This window comes from Talpa europaea, assembly GCF_964194135.1.
Source record: "Talpa europaea genome assembly, chromosome: 11".
Taxonomy (NCBI): Eukaryota; Metazoa; Chordata; class Mammalia; order Eulipotyphla; family Talpidae; genus Talpa; species Talpa europaea.
The window spans coordinates 99,492,613-99,511,605 of record NC_140078.1 but is presented as its reverse complement, the minus strand read 5'-3'; the positions used below and the strand labels follow the sequence as shown (position 1 = coordinate 99,511,605).

Sequence of the window (18,993 nt, the reverse complement as noted above, 5' to 3'; positions counted from 1 at the left end):
TCCAAACCTCAGCTCCTTCCTGGGAACTGCCACTTCTTAATGCTTTAGGGAGGATGAAATTCAGGTGCAGGGCCTGGTCCTAGTCATCCTGGTCGATACTCAGTAACTGCAGCCTTCTTCTCATTCCTGCGACTGTTTAAGGTTGAGCTTCTAGCAATGAGTGGTTTAGTGACTGAGAGAGATTGAAGATGACCTTTAGGTCTCTCCCTTGGCTCCACGGTGGCACTACTGAATAAACTGGGACAGACAGGGAAGGGGCAGAACCTTGGGAGTGTTTGTACAGGGAGTTTGGGGTGTGTTGGGTTTGAGATGTCCCTGAGAAATCTAAGTCATGGTGTTAAAAGGCACTTGAATTTGTGTTTGGAGGTTAGTGCTAGAAGTACAGTCCTGGCATCTAGGTGGAAATTGATGTAACAAATAAATCCTTTTGCTATGGGGGAAACTTAGAGACTAAGAAGTAGGGCTGAGCATGAAAACTTTCAAAAACCAGCAGTGGAAAGAAGCTGTGAGCTGCACTGTGGAGCGGGAGGAGAAGGGAGCAGTGGAGGCCCAGGAGACCAAGCAGGGGGCTGTAGCTTGTTCTAGTCCACTGTTTCTCAAAGTGTGCGCCCCTGATCACCTGCACAAGGGTTTGCTTTCCCCCTCCAGGCACTGATGCCACAGTTCCAGGGATCCACATGCCTGCCGCTTCTCTGGCTCTTGGGGGACTGTGAAAATAGGAGTGAGCTGAAAAAAGTCAAGGATTCGGGGGCCTCCCCGGTGGCGCAGTGGTTGAGCGCTGGATTGCGAGGCTGCCCGCAGCCTCTGCAGCGCCGGTTTGATCTCCGGCTGCTCCCCGGACACTGGAGGAGGGTCCCACATGGCGCGCAGACCTCTCCTGCCGCCCGCTGCTCCCCTCAGCAGTGTCCTTTGGTCCTTCTGCCTGTTCTGCTCCCCCCTCTGGCTCTGGTGAATTCTCTCACCCTCCCACGCTTCTGACTGTACCCAGTGCTTACTGCTTGTATAAATGAATAAATAAATCTTTAAAAAAAAAAAAAGTCAAGGATTTGGAAACTGCCAAATTATAAAAATCCATTCAAATGTCTGAAACCAGAAGCTATTTAATGTGCGATGCGGGTGTGTTTGGACTTGTCTCCTGTGATTTAGAGGGGGCCTTCAAAAGTGAGTGTCAGTGGCCCAAAGGCCTCAAGATATCACCTGACTTGAATCCATTACCTGGACACTCATCCAACTGGGAGACTCCTGGCACCCTCACCCTTAGCCTCGTCCATCCCCTCCTCCGGTGGAGCCCAGGCAGCCTCATTTCATGATAAACCCTTGAGGTGCTGGAGTCTGAGAGCCCTTGGTTGGGCCCTGCCCAGGCTGCAGGCCTGTAAAAGGCAAGGAGGGCTTTCAGGACATGGAGACCCAGCCTTTGTGACCAGCTAGGCTTATTGATTATATAGAAAAATATTTAATTATTGTAACTCTCCCCCTTGTATTGCTTTTTTTTTTTTTTGAGTTTAAGCCCCCGCTGTAAACGTTTCATTAATTCATAATTGTTCACCATGTCACCTGTTAAGCTGTGTGCGTCCTGCTCTCAGTCAGGGGAAGCCTCCGCCAGGAGAGCTGGTCCCTGCCTCCTGCTTCTGCCATAGCTGTGCTCTGTTCTGCCCGCTCCTTCTGTCCTCTGCCCCTTCATCCCTTTCCACCATAATTCAGCACCCCACTCTTTCGGGCCTTCTCCCTGATTTGCCCCACACTCGTCACCTCCTTCTTGAGTTTTAGACTTTTATGTAATACTAACTTTGCATTTCCCCATTTAGTTACCATCAGCCCAAGGCTTCTTATCTCTAATTTTAACAAGTTTGGAAAACTGAAAGCTGTTTCATTATCTTGGCACAAAACTCAGGCAAAGCCTTTCTGAGTGGATGTGAACTGCCTTTTTAAAATTTATCCCATCCATGTGACTTTTCACATATGCCACTACAGGATTGTCAGTCTGTCTGCTCTTGGGGCAGCTGGGCAGGGTGGGAAGTGAAGGGACCTCATGAGTTTATGCTTTCTGGAACTGCCAGATTCCTCCCATGCTGCATTCGCCTTCCTGGGGGTGTGCCCGAGTGTGTGCAGGGCACATGGGGAGCTACAGTGTACACACGCCTGATTGCCAAGAGGGCCAAATTTATTTTGTGGTTAGAGGGGGAGATGAAATATTAAGAGACATACAATAAAATGCAAAATTTTCATGCATTTAAAAGATTTCAAAAGTGAGATTTCAAAGAGAAGTTTGAGACTGTCGCTAGGTGGGCAGATGTCCCCCTCCTCATCCTCAGCTGGGGAGCTCGAGCTCAGCTGTCTTCCAGTGCCCCACTGTGGGCAGTGTTGTGTTTCTAGCTGGCTGGCCTTGATTTTGTACTTGGAAAGTTCTCTCAGACCACACAGGATGGCAGTAACACCTGAGACTATGACTTTGTCAAAGAAAGGGGGTAACACTAGTGCCTCCATCAGACTGGCTGTAACAGAAGAAGGAGATGCAGGAAAGTGAAGGTCCAAAAGGTCACTTAGAAATATCAGTTGGTCATTGAAGGTGAAACATGACAGCTCCAGCAGGTTCGTCGAGGTCATTTCAGAGTTTGTTTTTCAGACAGCCAGTAAGCCTCCTCTCTTTTTTTTTTTTTTTTTTTTTTTTTGCATTTGTTGAAGTAGCATTTCCAGGGTCTTGTCTCACCATGCCTTGTGCTCTTCTGCTGTGTTCTGCTTTGTGTTTTACTAGACCACAAATCATGGCGGCAGCGGCGGGGGCTCCTGGGCTCTCCAAGCTGCAGTTTGCCCCCTTTAACAGTGCCTTGGATGTGGGCTTCTGGCATGAGTTGACCCAGAAGAAGCTGAACGAGTATCGGCTGGATGAAGCTCCCAAGGACATTAAGGGTTATTACTACAATGGTAGGCGATAGTAAACTCCATCTTCTGTCATCTTCTGTCATCTTCCCTGCTCTCCGCTGTGGGATCAGCTTTCCTTCAGAAAGAGACACCCTGGTCTTTTATAATGATTGCTCTTCCCTGGTTGCTATTTTACTTCCTGACCCAGTTTCATCGGCACTTCCTTTCTCCTGTGGCAGGGAAAAGAAAGGGAATGGTGAAACCCACGGTATTAACCCAAAGAATGAACACTGATTACTTAGTATTGCTGGGAGAGGGGCTTGGAAATATCTTTTTCCAGTGAATATTTTTTACATTCTTGGCAAATGCTTTGAATTACAAAAGCTCCGTCATTTTCTGCTAAGTCCCTATTTAGTTGGAAATCCAGAAATTGGATGGGACATTTTGAGCTCACTAAAGAGAACATAGTCATTCATAAACAGTGCTATTATGACTGCTGCTGCCGTTACTGACTTTTAATTGAAAATGTTATAATGCTTCTGTCCAGGTGATTCTGCCGGGCTGCCAGCTCGCTTAACATTGGAGTTCAGTGCTTTTGACATGTGAGTATTTTTTGTTCAAAATCTGAAGTGAAGCATACTGTTTGCCCTTTGCAGGGATGAGCGTTCTAAACCTCTCTCATAGGTGGACCACAGGGGGAACCAGAAGGCTCCAGTGAGCAGGGCAGCTCCTCAGAATTCTCTCGTGCCTCCTGTGGCACAGAGATGTATGCTAGATGCTTGGGCTAGTGCTCTCATTTCTTCAGCTGACACTTGTCAGGTGCCAAGTGCCATCTAAATTGACTGAGCCTTAGAGAACATCTCTCCTGATTTTGATCATCATTAATATTTTGCGATCCTCTTGACTTCTTTAAATGCTTATCCTCGGCATCAGTGTGCATATATGAGGCTGCTCTGTGTTCAAGCCATAGTACAAGGCATTACAGGGTTTTTACAAAGGGTATGACATACGACCTCAAAGAATTTCTGTGAAATCTCAGCACAAAACTCAGGCAGAACCTCTCTGAGTGGATGTGAACTATCTTTTTAAAATTTCTCCCATCTCTGTGACTATTCACACATGCCATTGCCATATGCGGAAGTAGGGCATATGACATAATCTGGCTAGGGGCCATGAGGAGTTTCTGGAGAGAAGAGACATAGTTATTGACTTAGTTGGGTGGGCATTGTCACATCCATAATCCTTTCAGACCTACCAGGTATTTTTTCCTCTCTTTGACAGATGAGGAAACCATGAGACGAAAGGTAAAATGGCCTGCCCAAGGTCACATGTGGCTAAATTTAGGAAGCTAGAGTGAGAGAAGAGTATTTCTGAGGTTTCAATCTGAGTAGTCAAGGACACTTTATTACTTTCAAAGGAAAGAGAAAACAGGAGGGGGATACAGTTTTAAGAGAAGGTGAGTTTGGTTTAGAGCATGTTGAGTTTGAGATGCCAGTGCCTGGCAGAGAAGGCAGGAGGCACTGGAGTCAAGGAGGGTGGGTCAGACTGGTGTTGGGACTCCTCTAGGTCAGGGAGGTCACAGGCTGTTTGAGAGGAAGAAACTGTCATGCAAAAGAGCAGAGTACGGAGGGAAGGGCAAGAAATACTGATCTAGCAATGGAGACCAAGCACATGGAACTAGCAGCGGAGACAGGAACATACAGAACTAGCAGTGGAGGCAGGAGTTGTCAGAGAGGATGAAGGACCAGAAAAGTGTTACAGAAACCAAAGAAGGAAGTGCTTTCAGGAATGAAAGAGATGATCAATGATGTCAGAAGCAGAAAAGTCAGATTTCAACGTAAGGATCATTGGATTTGTTGATAGATAATTTGTGCTCTTAAGCATTCAGTTTTTCAAGCAGAATTCTACACTTTCATTCTGCAAAAGGATAGAAAGAAACCTCATTGAGTGGCTTTAAGATAATTGAGAGTAAACAATTATGTAAGCAACAAAATAATAGGAGTCCAAATTGGAATAGAAGAGGTAAAACTGTTACTCTTTGCAGATGACATGATTTTTTAAGTAGAAACCCCTAAAGACTTTACCAAAAAACTCTTAGAAATAATAAATGAAGACAGTAAAATTGCAGGGTACAAAACCAATATACCGAAATATGTTGAAATCCTGTAAACTAATGATAAACTACGAGAAAGAGAAATTGAGAAAATCATTCCATTTTAATTACATCAAAAAGAATGAAATACTTAGGAGTAAATTTAATGAAGGAAGTTAAAGACCTATATGCTGAAAACTATATATGCTATATATATAAAAACCTATATGCTGAAAGGCAGTGTTGAAAGAAATTGCAGAAGATACAAAGAAATGGAAAGATAGTCTGTGCTCATGGGAGTAGAAGAATTAACATTGTTAAAGTGTCCATGCTACCCAAAGCAATCCACAGATTCAAAGCGATCCCTTTAAGAATTCCAGTGGCATCTTTCTTTTACAGAGATAGGATGAGTAATCCTAATATTTATATGGAACTACAAAAGACATTGAATAGACAAAACAAGCTTGAGAAAGAACAGCAACACTAGAGATATCACAGTCCTGATTTCAAAAAGGCTTAGGTGAGGTCAAGTTGAGTGCTTTCTTTTTTTTTTTTTTCTTTTTTTTTTAACATTTATCATTTTTTAGACAATATTTTCTTCCCCTCACCCCCTCAGATTGAGTCCCCATAGAATCTTCTTCCCCAAGGCACCATCACCACAGTCCCCTGTGCTCTTCCCTCCATCCCTCTCACCCCTCTCCCTCCTTGAGTGCTTTCTTGTACATTGGCAATGTCAAGGTGAGGGAGCCACCAAAGGCAAAGTGGTCTTTGTCAGGAATACCTGGTTTTCAAAAGTCATAGTAGTAGCCAAAGATTAGGGTTATTTCAAATACAGTATCTCAAAAGTCAGTGCATTTTATTCCTTTCTCTCGATCAAATTGCAAAAGCTAATTGCAGAACAGAAATCCAGAGGGTGTTAATCTTTGTCTTTAAAGGCTGCATGTTGCTGTTTCTCCTTTCCTACAGAGCTTTCTTGCTCCATAATAAATTCCTTGTGATTACTTGTCAAAACTAATTAAAGCCTAGTAAGCTCTTGCCTGTTTTGGCAAAGACTTGCTTTCTGTTGGAGCGATTACACGATATTGAGGAATGTACAGACAACACACAAGTGTTCAGCTATCTGAACGCGGCCAGAGTGCAGCGATATGTCAGCAGCATCGCTTTCAAGTGTTGTGGGAGTCCCGGCATGCTTCTCAAGCAAGGCTTGCGCCTATCTTTATTCTGACATCAATTTGAAGGGCTTTTGTTTTTAATTTTAATAATTTTGTTCTTTGGAACAGCTAATTCTAGACAAAAGCCATTCGCGGGAGTTAGGTTTGGTCCTATTACTAAACCCAAGTACCTTAAACTTTGATCAGTCAGGACGTTTTCGTAGAAGGAGGTAAGAACATCTGTGATCCTGCAGCTGTGACTTTCACATAAATTGTGTGACCTTAGTGGCCATTGTCTTCTCTTTAGCTGTTACACATGCCAGTGTGGGGCCGTGTGAGGCTCCGAGAGAGGTGGGCAGGGAGAAGACCTGTCCCCTACTGTTGTGAAAACAGCCTAGGATTGAAGTGCGAAGAGCTGGTGCTGGTGTCTGCAGCTGATTGAGTGTGCTTCTGGGATAAGTCCTTTTAGTTGCTCAGTTTCAGTTTCCTCATCTCTAAAATGGGCTCTTGGTTTCTAGTATCCCTTCCAGTTTGAAAGGTTTGTGATTTTCCAAGGCCCTCATTAGAAGGATATTGGGTGTCTGAATGGTCTGGTCCTCCCCTAATTCCTGTGTTGTGGGTAGTGTGAAGTGACAGTGTTAAGAGGTGGGAAGAGATTAGATCCTGAGGGCACGGCTCTGGTGAATGGGCCAGTGTGTTGTCAAAGAGGGCCTGAGAACACAATTCCCCCTTCCACACAGCTAGAAGTGGACAGTCCGCACCCAGAGAGGGCCTTCCCCAGAACCTGGCCATGCAACCACCTTGATCTCAGACTTCCTGCTGCTGGGATTATGAGAAATGAATTTCCATTGTTTATAAGCCACCCAGTCTGTGGTAATTTGTGATAGCAGCCCCAGGGGATTAAACGAATTAGGAAATTTAATGAAAGTGTGAATCAGAAGAAACAAGTTCTTTATATCTAAATTATTTTTATTATTGTTATTCTTTGTTTTGATACTGTACATCTACTTGGGCTTGTGGGGGAAATCTTGGAGAGAGGTAGAAGACAATTATTTGCATTATAGTGTGCCCAGATGGGTGATAAATGTGGGGAGGTGATGGTTATTTCAGAAATACCTGGTGATTACTTCCTCGTGTCTTAATAATAGAATGTGCTAGGCCCTGGGCATACAGAAAGGACCAAGGGACAGCGGAAGAGCCACAGTCCTAGTCTCCGCTTTGCATAGCACCAGCTAAGTCCTTGTTCTCTGAGTCCCTGGAAGCCTAACTGAGCTCCACCAGCAGTGAGCAACACAAGAGCCTGTGCTCTGCAGAGTGGTCAGCGAATTATCTGTGGAGCCAGATTCTATCAGTACCAGCTGCCTGGCACAGAAGGATGCTGTCTTCGGGGAGGGTATGCTGCTGACCTGGATCCCAATGTAATGGCCCAAACACAAAGGAAGCTTATTTCTTGCCCACAGGAGCTCAGGGCAGGGGGCCCAGTCTTCATTCTTCTGTGACCACGTCATGGAGGGCTTGGCTTTGTAGGCTGCTTGAGACTGAACTGTCACCTTCAGGCAACAGCATATAGAAGCGGAAGGAGGGCCAGAGTGGGACTAGGAGGAGGACACGCACCCAGTCTCTTAAAGGGCCTGACCGGGCCAGCACGTGGCCTGGAGGGAGAGCACTTAGGCTCTGTGGGAAGAGCGCAGCTCACCTGTCCTGCCAGGGCGGCGGAGATGCAGGGCCAGCTACAAATGCTGCACAAGTGTCCTGTTTCCCATTGAGATGAGAAGAGATTTTGGTGTACAACCTCTCCATCATCTGCAAATGTTTTTTAAAAAGAGTTTTTCTTCCCCTGGGCTTCTTTCCTTTGAGGAACATTTATCTTTTCAGTCATAAGAATTTTCTTTTTTAAGCCTCAGTTGCACTTGGAGAAATGGCAGTCTGTGACCTTGAAGAACTTCAAAAGTAGCTAAGGAGATGAGACTCACATGCAGCAGCATCTGTGTGGGCACTGGCTCCATGTTCTCTGCCATCACCATAGCAGCTGGCTCAGAGCTGATGTGTACTAGTTGCTCAAATAATTGTTGGATTCACTAACGAGCAGTCTAAGCGGGTATCTGTCGGAATGGGGTGTGGTGTGGCTGATGGAAAGGAGTCAGTGGACTCTGGTAGAGCAGGCTATTAAGGAAGGCGGGGGAATATGCACAGGGCCCCAGACTGGGTGTGGCTTCCCAGGTACCCAAAGTCCCGAGAGGCAGGGAGCACAGCCTGTGTCCATGCTGCGCTGGTTTATCCCTGGCTCTGCGGGCCCCAGCTGTGCCGGCTTCACTTCGTTTCTCTCATACCTAGGGGTGCTCCCACGCCAGCCCACTGCTGCCCAGCTGTCGGCACGCTGTATAACACCAACACACTCGAGGCGTTCAAGGCTGCAGATAAGAAGCTACTTTTGGAACAAGCAGCAAATGAGGTTAGCTGGGAAAGCTTCATGGTCAGTCTTTGCCTGTGGTCCTGGCTGGGGCTGTGCTTCTGATTGGGGCTCTGGGTCTGGTGAAACTAATATATTGGCTCTTCTTGAAGCTTGAGGTGGGCTTTGGTCTGTTTACCCCGAGAGAATCCTCGCTGCTGTCTTGTGCACGGGGGGAAGGCCGGGGGAAGACGCGTAGGCTCTCTCCTGGCACAGGGCAGGTGTTTGGGGTGCCGCAGCATTCCAAAGGCTCGTTGCTCCACACCAGTCTGCGTCTAGAAGCAGTTGACCTCTGAGAGCTCTATTCCTGCATCAGGATATGTTTGGTTTCTCTGCTCTTGGTGCCCATCAGAGAGGCTTCCTGGCTCTAAGCCCCATGATGCTGTTGGAGAGGATGACAGTCTCTTGCACTGTATCCAGTCTGTCCCCTGGCCTCTCTGTCCTGTCACTCTGGTCCTCACCTTCTCTGACCTGGTCAGAGAATGACTTAAAATCCCATTGTCCTTTTTCTGTATCCTGGGGACACGATATTCTCTGCCTGGACTGTCTTTAGCGCTGCACATCTAAGTTGGTACAAGGAATTAAAAAGGGACAGTTTATCTCAGTCTTCTCTAACTCACTTAATGGAACAGTCTCCACACTAAGCTTCAGAAATGAGATTCTTATTTCTGGGTGCTGTGGCAGAGGAGGAAGTTTCTCCCTTCTGTCCTAAGGTAGGCATCCCTTATCTCCCTCGAGACAGCGCATCTCAGGACTCAGATCATGTGATGAGGCTGGTCTCCCCCAGTCTTGGCGTGACAGCCCCTGGACTTCCTACTTGGGCCTCGTGTTAAAAGGGTATTTCCAAAGAGTTGAATCAGGTCTTAACCTGTCATCCCAGGTGGCAGGTTGCTCCCCATGGGCTCCCCATTCCCTACTTGATTTATCAGAAGTGGGGACCTGCTCTTCAATGCTGCAGCTCATCCAAGGTTAGTATCTCAACAGCAGGAACTGCTTTTGCTTTTGTCCTCTTCCACGCATATTGGGGAGTGGCTCTTGTGGGCAGTGTTTGTCTTGCTTAGTGACACAAAGTGCAAGCCACTGCTCTTAGTTACTACAACATCGCATGGTCGGCACGAGCACCCATCTCATGGGTGCTGACCAGCAGCCACTCCCAGATGCAGCCTTGCTGAATGCATCTAAATGCCCCTTCATGCTTCAAGGCAGATTAATCCCAAAGAAAACTCTAAGAAATCCCCAGGACATAGTTTAGAGATCACTGCCTCAGTGAGCCGCACCCTGGCTCTGTCCCACCTCCCCAGCCCATGTTCTCTAGCTGGTCCACATCATGTGATAGCACATCCCTCCCCCACCGAGTGGTATATGAACATCCATGCCTGTCTCCCTAGACTTTGTGAAGGGGGCTGCATCTTTTTATTTCTGTAGCCCCATGTGCCTGGTATACAGCAGGCAATCAGCAAATATTTGTGGAAGGAAATAATGAAGGCATAAAAAAGACCATGTTGCCTCCTCAGATGCTGAGTCCACTGAGAGAAGGCTTCTGGACTCTCCCCTTCCTCAGCCTCCGTGGGCCCTGAGGCTGATGGAGAGCCTGTGTGAAGTGGGCAGGGGAGTAATGAGCCACTTCACTGTGGATCAGCAGTGCTGGGCCAGGAGACAACTTGCTGCTTTCCAGCTCTCTGCTTTGCTGGATGTGAGAAGCACAGAGTCCTGCACTAATGCTTTTCTTTCTTCTGGCAGATATGGGAATCCATAAAATCGGGTGCTGCTCTGGAGAACCCTGTCCTCCTCAACAAGTTCCTTCTCTTGACATTCGCCGTAAGTAAATGGACTCTGGGTCTGATTTAGATTGCTGAAATGCCTGGCCAGGGCCCAGGTGCCGATGGAGCAAATGGTCTGCTCTCTTCTCCTGGAAGGTCTCACCTGGTGTTATTTTAAGTCATGGCCATTAAAGAAATGCTCATTTGATTAGGAGCCAGATAGTTCTGGCTCTACTACCAGTGCAGAGTTAATTTGTGCTGGTGGTAGTTGCATGGTTTGCCCACAGGGACCGGCCTCATCGCTCAGGCCATGATAAACTCAGGGAGCAGTGGCTGCTGTAACATCTTTGTCATATAGGTCCTGCATAGCTCAGTGGCAAGTCCAGTGACATGAGGTAAAGACTAGGGGTTCCCAGACATTCCCCCAAAAGTTTTGGGCTCCATGAGACCACACTGCATAGTTTGCCCACACAATTGTGTTTTTGTATGAAAGAAAGATGTTTTATATAAGTGAGATCTAATTAAAATGAACATCAAGGGCAGCCTTGACGAAGACGAGGGGTCATGTTATAGCAACATCTGCCATCCGGAGAAATAGAGGAAATTAAGGGAAGGACCTAGTCTCAGTGGTGAGGAAAGTGGGGGGAAATTAGGGTTGGTAGTAGAGATCTCACATGCACACATGTATGCACACGTAGGGGATGGAGAGTATGTACACAAATGTATGCAGACATGTGCGTGTCTACCTCTAAGCAAATTCATCCCTTATAATTATGTTGACTGTATAATCTGTATACTATTTTAGGTCATTTCCAGTATTGACCATTACAGAAAAATCTGCAGTGAACAATAATGGTCCTACTGATTTTTTTCCTACTCATTTTATTTTTTAAAACATGCTATGCTGGGCCTCCCCGGTGGCACAGCGGTTGAGCGCTGGGCTGCGAAGCTGCCCGCAGCCTCTGCAGTGCCGGTTCCATCCCCGGCCGCCGGGCGAGTGTCCTACATGGCGTGCTCAGACCTCTCCTGCTGTGCTTGCTGCTCCCCTCAGCAGTGTACTTCGTCTGTCTGCCTGTTCTGTTCCCTGCTCTGGCTCTGGTGAATTCTCTCACCCTCCTGTGCTTCTGACTGTACCCAGTGCTTGTATAAATAAATAAATACATATTTTGTAAAAAGCAAAAAAAAAATGCTGTGCTGTGAGTATACAAACACACTGATGTTGACAAGTATGAAGGGTGCCATTCACAATAGCTTCATCAGCTGAGGCTGTTAATCCTCTTCCCCATGTTTTTCTCCTTCCTTTTTCTCCATGTTGTAAGTTCCATCTGTCTTCCTTCCCCACAAACTGATCCTCCATTTCCCCCCAACATCGTCACTCTGATTTTCTGCTCAAGGCCAGAGAATGACTGGAATCAAGCTGAAAGCCACAGCAGGGGTGGCGGCTACAAGAGCACATCTTCTTACACTTCTAGTGTTTTCTGTGGGACAGTGGGCAAGAGAAATGTTTAAATTCTTCTTGGGAGTCATAAGTGCACTTTGGCATTCAGGACCTGTTGGTACATTTGAGTAATTTTGTAAATTCACCACTGGGAATAGTTCCATATTTCTGGATTTGTTACTTTAACCCCAATCTCAATTCTGTACTGAGAATTTTATTAGAATCTAATTGACAAATCGCCTTTAATAAGAAAATGATGTTAGCTCTCACTTAAAGTTCTAAGACGTTTCCTAGCATAAGTTTGTTTATTGGCCTGTTTTACTGAGCATCTTATCCTGTCTTAAAAAATATTAAAAGTATCTATCTTTTAAAGTCTCCAGATACAGAGGACTTTATATTTAATTTAACAAAGGTCCTTTGTATCTGGAGAAGAATCCTAAGAAATTTAGGCCTTTTGACTTTTGAAGATGACCTGATCAAGCTCCTGAGAAGCGGTGCGGGCCTTCATCTAGAATTGTTTAACCTTTTGGTGAAGATCAGTTATGACAAATCACTTAAGTACAAAGAAGGGAAGACTCTCTGGAGGTGTTTTTGCTTTTCTTTCTGCTGTCTTTAGGACTCTAGGCACAGACATTTAATTAAATTCAATTTTGTGGTTTGTTTGGTAATTGTCAGAAGGGAATTTGTTCTTAGTTGATCAATTAGTGGCAGAATTAGAAACCGTGGAAACCATAATTACTAGACTTTCTCATCTGGACACATTTATTATAGTTTATATTGAAAAAGTTATCTGTGATCCCATCTATATGAGAAGTCCAGAATATGCAAGACAGAAATAGATTGGCGGTTTCCAGGGGGCGGGGGTGGAGAAGGAATAGGGAGCTTTTGTTGAGTATTTCTCACTAATAATCTAATGGGAAATTTCTGGTAATGGGGTTTCTTTTAGGAGTGAAGAAAATGTTTTGAAATTAGTGGGAATGGTGGTACATACAACCTTGTCAGTAGATTAAGTATACTCTTGTGTACATTAATGTGGTGAATTATTTGTATGTGAATTTTATCTCAGAAAGTCATTGAACAGATCATCCACTTTTCATTCATAGCAATATTCAAGGAAACAGTAATTAACCACATCAACTGCTTTAGTGGTTTATGGTGGGGCAGCTGTGTGAGACTGGGGTCCCAGCCCATGGATAATGGGGGCCCAAAATGCTACGGAAATGCAGCTTCAACACTCATCACCCCTGGTCGCCTCCCTTGGTGGGGAGCAATCAGATACACCCCCAAAGATGTAATCTCTCAGATCCTGAGAGATGAGAACCTCTTGTGTGACCCAGACAGTTAGTCAGATAATCACTTTGCCTTTGCTCCTTGCAGAGAGTGAGCTGCCCGAGGGTTGGGGCTACATTTTATTTACCTTTTTGTCAGGATGTCTCATCTTTTACTTCATGCATGGTAAGTGCTTATAGTAGTTAGCTTCAAATACCTATAAGGTATTTCTAAAAGCAGGCTGCATTACCACAGCCTGTGTAAGTGATGAACAGTGCGGCATCCTTGATGACCTGCTTCACTCCTTTGATCATGAGGGGAATGGCAGCCGCATTTGGAGGGCGTGCCCGCACATGGTACATTGAGTGTGTATGTACCATGGACAAAAGTTTAAATTTTGGAAGCAGAATTCTGTTCTTTTCTTTCCACTTACTGATTTGTTCTGGTTTTGTCCTCTCTAAGCTTCAGTCTTCTGTCTCCAACGTGGGATGATTACACTAATCCCCGGGTGGTTGTGTGTATTCAACAACAATGATGCTGATGTTGTCCATTGCTCACTGAACATGCGCTGGTAGCTAGTGGCCTATAAAGTTTCTTTTTGTTTTTTTGGTTTTTTTTGTGGGACTCTCGCTGGCGGCCAGGGAATGAACTGGCGCTGCAGAAGCTGCGGGCAGCCTCGCAGCCCAGTGCTCAACCGCTGCGCCACCAAGGGAGGCCCTAAAGCATATTATTTTGATCCTGATTTGTTGGTGTGTGGTGTGTGGGAGGGCATGTTGGGGTAAAGATAGAAGTTCTGAATTCTGTCGTGAGTTCTGTAGGAATTGAGACTTTCTGGGAAGCTGGTCATCTCTTGTGTGCATCAGTCCTCCTGTCTCAGTAGCTATAGGAAGTTACATGAACAGACGTGCTTTGATTTCATTGTTGGTGCTATTTTGATACCCTCTGTTATGTTCCTCCTTCCAGGATCTGAAGAAGTACCACTTCTATTATTGGTTTTGTTGCCCTGCTCTCTGCCTTCCAGAGAGCATACCCCTCATTCAGGGACCAGTAGGCTTGCAGCAGAGGTTTTCACCAAAACAGGTATGAACAGATAAAGCAAAATGCTTGTACAGTTGGGTTTTATGTTCACAAATAGTTATCTAATTCTTTCTAAAGACAAAGAGGTGGTCACTGTAGAGCTAATATCCCATGAATAAATTTAAATGGAGAAAAGGATTATAAAGTGGAGACTGCTGGTGGGTACAGGGCTTCTTTTGGGGGCCACGAAGATGTTCTCAGATCAGTGTGGCGCTGGCTGGAGGATCCTGTGAGCATGCCAACAACAGCATCAAACTGCGGCGTGCATGGGGTCAGCCGTTTGGCTAGTGAGGTGTCTCACTAAAGCCGTGGAAGCTTGTGGGAAGGCTTCCGGTAAAATTCACCAGTGCAGGGCTCAGGCTGGGTTATCACAGGTGAGAAGCAATGTTTGGCTACTTCTCTAAATCCTTGTGTTAACATCTTAGGGAACCATCATAAAGGGTCCCCTATGCTCTTGTCTAAGACACCACCATGCATGTGGAAGGGATCCCGTAAAAGTGAACCGAGTTGTTCGGGAGGCTTTTCTGTTCATTTGCTGCAAAAGAGGAATAGGAGTGTGATCATTTATATCCAGCCATCTGGCTTTAAAGTTTCTCTTCCTTTCTGTTCATTCTTAGCGCAGAACTCAATATGTGATGATCTGGAGAATAACTCGGTGTTTCCTGATTTCAGATTCAAGCCCTGGAGGGTGCATATGATGATCTTTGTCAAAAAGAAGGGGTCCCAGCCCTACCTTACTTCTTAATCAAGTATGATGACAACGTGGTGCTGGTTTCCTTGCTTAAACACTACAGCGATTTCTTCCAAGGTCAAAGGACAAAGGTCAGAGAAACTTTGAGTATCATTTTATTATCCAGTAAAAAGATAAAAATTAAAAATCGGACATTTGTTTTATGCGCGACAACTGCAAAATTCAAGTTCTTTTAGATTCCTTTCGGTCCCCATGGGATGTGCCAAAGTATATCTTTACCTTCCCCTAACCCGGCTCTGCTGTTCCGAGTCAGTTCCTCTCCAGCTTTCTGTTATAGGGTGATTTTGGATTGCTCGCTTCCTATTAGTGGTAAATTAATTTCTGCTTTCCTTCCTGATCTGTTTTACATCCGTGTTTTAATTTATTGCTGATAACACCACTGTAGTCCGGGCCCTGGCTTTCTCACCCCTGGACAGTTAGTCTTCTTGCTTCCACTTTGCAGACCACCAGAGAACGTTCCTCAGAATGCTCACGTTCACCCTCACTCACTGATTCAAGAGTTCAGGGTGTCTTCCTTCCGGCTGCAGGCTGCCTCCTCTGCCACTGTCCTCCTTATGAACCGTGGCTCCAGCTAAGTGTGTCTGGTTTCCACTAGACAGTCCCTACCCCCAGTCAAAAATACCTAGAACTTTTTTGTGTTTCTCTTTGTCCTCATGGTGTATCTTTTTTTCTGAAACATATTCTATCTGTGAGAATCCTAGGAAACTCTCTGTCCTTGTTGAAATCCTCTGTCCACCTGGCTGCCTTCTCCTGAGACAGTGTCCATGCTCTCTCCCTTTCTAAACTCACTGCACTTGACCCCTTCCTATCCCTAGGCGCTGCTCCAGTCCCTTATACATGACTTTCATGCCGTGTTAGACTGTGAGCTCCTCGAGGGCAGGGTTGTGTCTCCCATCTGTCTCCTGGTGTCTCGCACTCGCCTTCCTCCCTCAATAAAATTCTTTTGAATGAATGAGAGTTCTTTCAGTGTCTTTTAGAAGTAATGAGATTATATAACATGTTTTAGCCACACAAGAGATTGTGAATTGAAAGTGAACAATTGATGTGTCTTATACACAAGCTACATTCCCTTCCTCATAGGTGCTGGGGAGAATTAAGAGAGGATGGATAGGGCCTCCCTGGTGGCGCAGTGGGTTGAGCACAGCACTGTGGAGCTGTCTACAGCCTCTGCAGCGCGGGTTTGCTTTCCGGCCAGCCAGGGAGAGACCCACATGGCACAGCAGCCTTCTCCTGTCTCGCCTGCTGCTCCCCTCAGCAGTGTATTTCAGTCCGTCTGCCTGTTCTGTTCCTTGCTCTGTCTCTGGTGAATCCTCTCACTCTCTTGCACCTCTGGTTTGTACCCCAGTTCTTGTATAAATAAATAAAATCTTTCAAATAAAAAGGGAGAGGATGGTTATTAATAGGCTTTGTGAAGTTTTACTCACATTATAATTGTTCCTGCTCTGTTTTCTCAGAATGAGTTTATCAATTTGCAATTACAAAGGAAAATTTTTCCCCACTAACCTCAGTCTCAGCTACTCTATAAAGCTACTCTATAAAAATGGAATTTTGAGACCCCGAATTATGTAGCCAACATTACCTTTACCAGAAGAGGCAATCTTTGTTGTCTTTTAGGTTTAAAAAAAAAATCTGACGGAACAAGATGAAGTTGCCTTAAGAGAAGCCCCCCGCCCCACCTGAGATTTGCAGGTGATCACTTCAGCAGCCCCAGGAAGGCTTGACCTGCTCCCTAATTGTGTTTTCTTTAAATTAAAGCTCTATAACAAATGTACCTTTGATTGATTTCCTCTCATTTCTTGCATGATTTATAGTGTCCAAGGGATCACTTAATGCCAAGCTTCTTTATGACTTAGAGCTACAGTGTGGCCCAGTAATCAGATCTGGGTATGCGTTCAGGTGTGGACACACCATAATATGTAACTGAAACAAAACTTCCACAAAATAATATTTTCCTAGTTTTGTGCTCTCTGTTTTCTATCCTTTTCTGTTCTGTCCTTTTGGGAAATGGAGCTGTGACCACTGTGATTTAGGGCTCACAACCAGCTCACCAGCTATGGTGGGGACAGTGCTGGTGCCTGTTTAGAGAAACCTGGTTGCTTGGCAAACTGCATGAGGCACGGACCATTCATTATTTTTATTTCTGGCTGCATGTACCTGTTTGGAAAACTTCACACAGCTCTTCAACTATTAGTTTAAGGTTTTGAATTTTTCTTAAGTAAATATTTTGCATATATCCTTCTAGTCTCTTTCTGTATGCTTTTTAGAGATTAAGGTTGCGCTCTTTTCTGTTTTGTTTTGTATACTTGTAACACACTCTGTATCAACATAATTTTTCATAGAGATGTAATATTCTTGGAAGTTTTGGGGCATTTATATTTCTCATAAATCTTTACTATTAGGAGGTTATACAGGAAATTCCTCTCGCTTCTCCATGTACCTTTCCCCAACACCCATTTTGAATTATTTTCTTAGAAAATATTTCTAGACATAGAGTTACTGGGTCAGCCTTTGAACAGTTAAATGGTTTGTAGTCAGTCCTGTGCTGGTAACTGTTTAACAGCTGGCTCTTGGAGTGTGGAGGAGCCCTGATTTCAGAGTGAGGACTTATTTCCATGCTGTCAGCCCTCCCATCGGGGCCAATTTCAGGCTGTGTGTGTGACGTGACATGATGCAGACATGGGACGGGGTGGTAACTGGGCCTGCCCAGGCCCAAGCCAGCCTGCTCCGGCACAAACTGGTTATTGTAACTATCACCCTAAACTGCGCCCTTATCAGCACTGGGTTCTACACATTTTTACCATTTGGGTCCTTTGAAAATGGCCCCATTTAAATTCTTCAGCCTCTATTTATGTTCATTACTTCCCTCCATGAAATGTTGACTCCATGTGGCTGTCAGGGTGGCCCCACAACCGAGCTGCTCTTCCCTGCCTTGTGGTGACCACATAGCCCACATCGCTGTCCCCAGGCCAGGATTTCGGGAAAGCTCGCTTGAATCTTCTGCTTTCTTCAGTGCACTGATTGAAGATTGAAGGTTTGGGAAAGGTTTTGCCATTTCAACATTAGCCTTTACTTGTAGAACTTTAGAATCTTTGAACAAGAGCAGCAGCAGCAGAGTAGCCTCAGTGCTGTTACCTGGGTACCCTTCACAGATGACCCCTCTGTATCTTGGCAGTGGCCTCTGACGTGACCGAGCATTAGACATCTCTTAAAGCAAGTAATCTCTTTGTGCGTTTCCTGTTCCATGAAGTGTTTGGGTAATAGAGAGCCATTTGTCAGATAAGCATGTTTTATGGGATCAGTGTGACTTCCTCCGTTGAAGACACTCAAGTTGACAATTGTGCCCTCTTTTCATTCCCACATTGTGCTTTTGCAACGAGTGGCTGAGTGGACTGTAGCCAGATCGTGACTGAAGCATTTCAATGAATTCTGTGCTCTCAGCCAAGTAGAAAGCAGAGTTTTTTTCATAAACCTTCGAACCAAAGTTTTTTCCCAGTTACATTTTGCCTCTTTCCTCTCATTTGCATTATAAAAGGAAGTGATTTGCCCAAGTTTACCCAGTGGATTTGTCACAAAGCCAGTTCTGGAACCCAGAAATCCTAGCCAATGATGAGTTCTGACTGCAATTTTAAAAGTCTGTTTACCTAAATAGTTGAACGGACTTATCTAGCCTTCTGCTGATTAATTCCTACAGTGAGTGAGGTTCCTGGTTTGGATCTTAACAGTCTTAGAGTCTTTTTTGGATTATCAAAGAAACAGTAAATGATGTTTAACCTGGTGTAAAATGGATTCTGTCATTTTCCTGTCCAGGTGCCTGCTTTTTGTCCTCACACATGCCTTGTGTGGGTAACACAGCCCTTTTCATGTATTTTCAAGGTGACCTCCCTCCCTTCACGTAAAGGAGATCTTCCTGCTCTCTAGCTTATCTTAGGTCAGGTTGCTCTAAGAAATATATTCTTGATCTTTTCTGCTCAAAAAATGATTCTCTTTTCTTATTACCTTCCTCCTTTATTGCCTTTGTATTTAGTGTCAGAAATACACTCTTTGAAATTAGGCGTCTACTTGTAGTGTCTAATGCAACATTCTAACTGATATAACTTACATATCACTTAGTCCCAATTCCACATTGCAGATGATGAAATGTGGACCC

General features: G+C 45.0%; 1 protein-coding gene across 1 annotated transcript in view; it reads left to right on the top strand.

Moving 5' to 3' along the window:
• Positions 1-2,762: 2,762 nt before the first annotated feature.
• Positions 2,763-18,993, top strand: part of ATG7 (autophagy related 7) — a gene marked incomplete at both ends in the record, with an annotated part of 92,443 nt that continues 76,212 nt past the window's right edge. Inside the window, 6 exons of the mRNA XM_084247834.1 lie at positions 2,763-2,922; positions 3,407-3,461; positions 8,437-8,554; positions 10,292-10,369; positions 13,982-14,098; positions 14,768-14,917. Coding sequence (XP_084103960.1) covers positions 2,763-2,922; positions 3,407-3,461; positions 8,437-8,554; positions 10,292-10,369; positions 13,982-14,098; positions 14,768-14,917 — 678 coding nt within the window. The remainder of the gene's footprint in view (positions 2,923-3,406; positions 3,462-8,436; positions 8,555-10,291; positions 10,370-13,981; positions 14,099-14,767; positions 14,918-18,993) is intronic.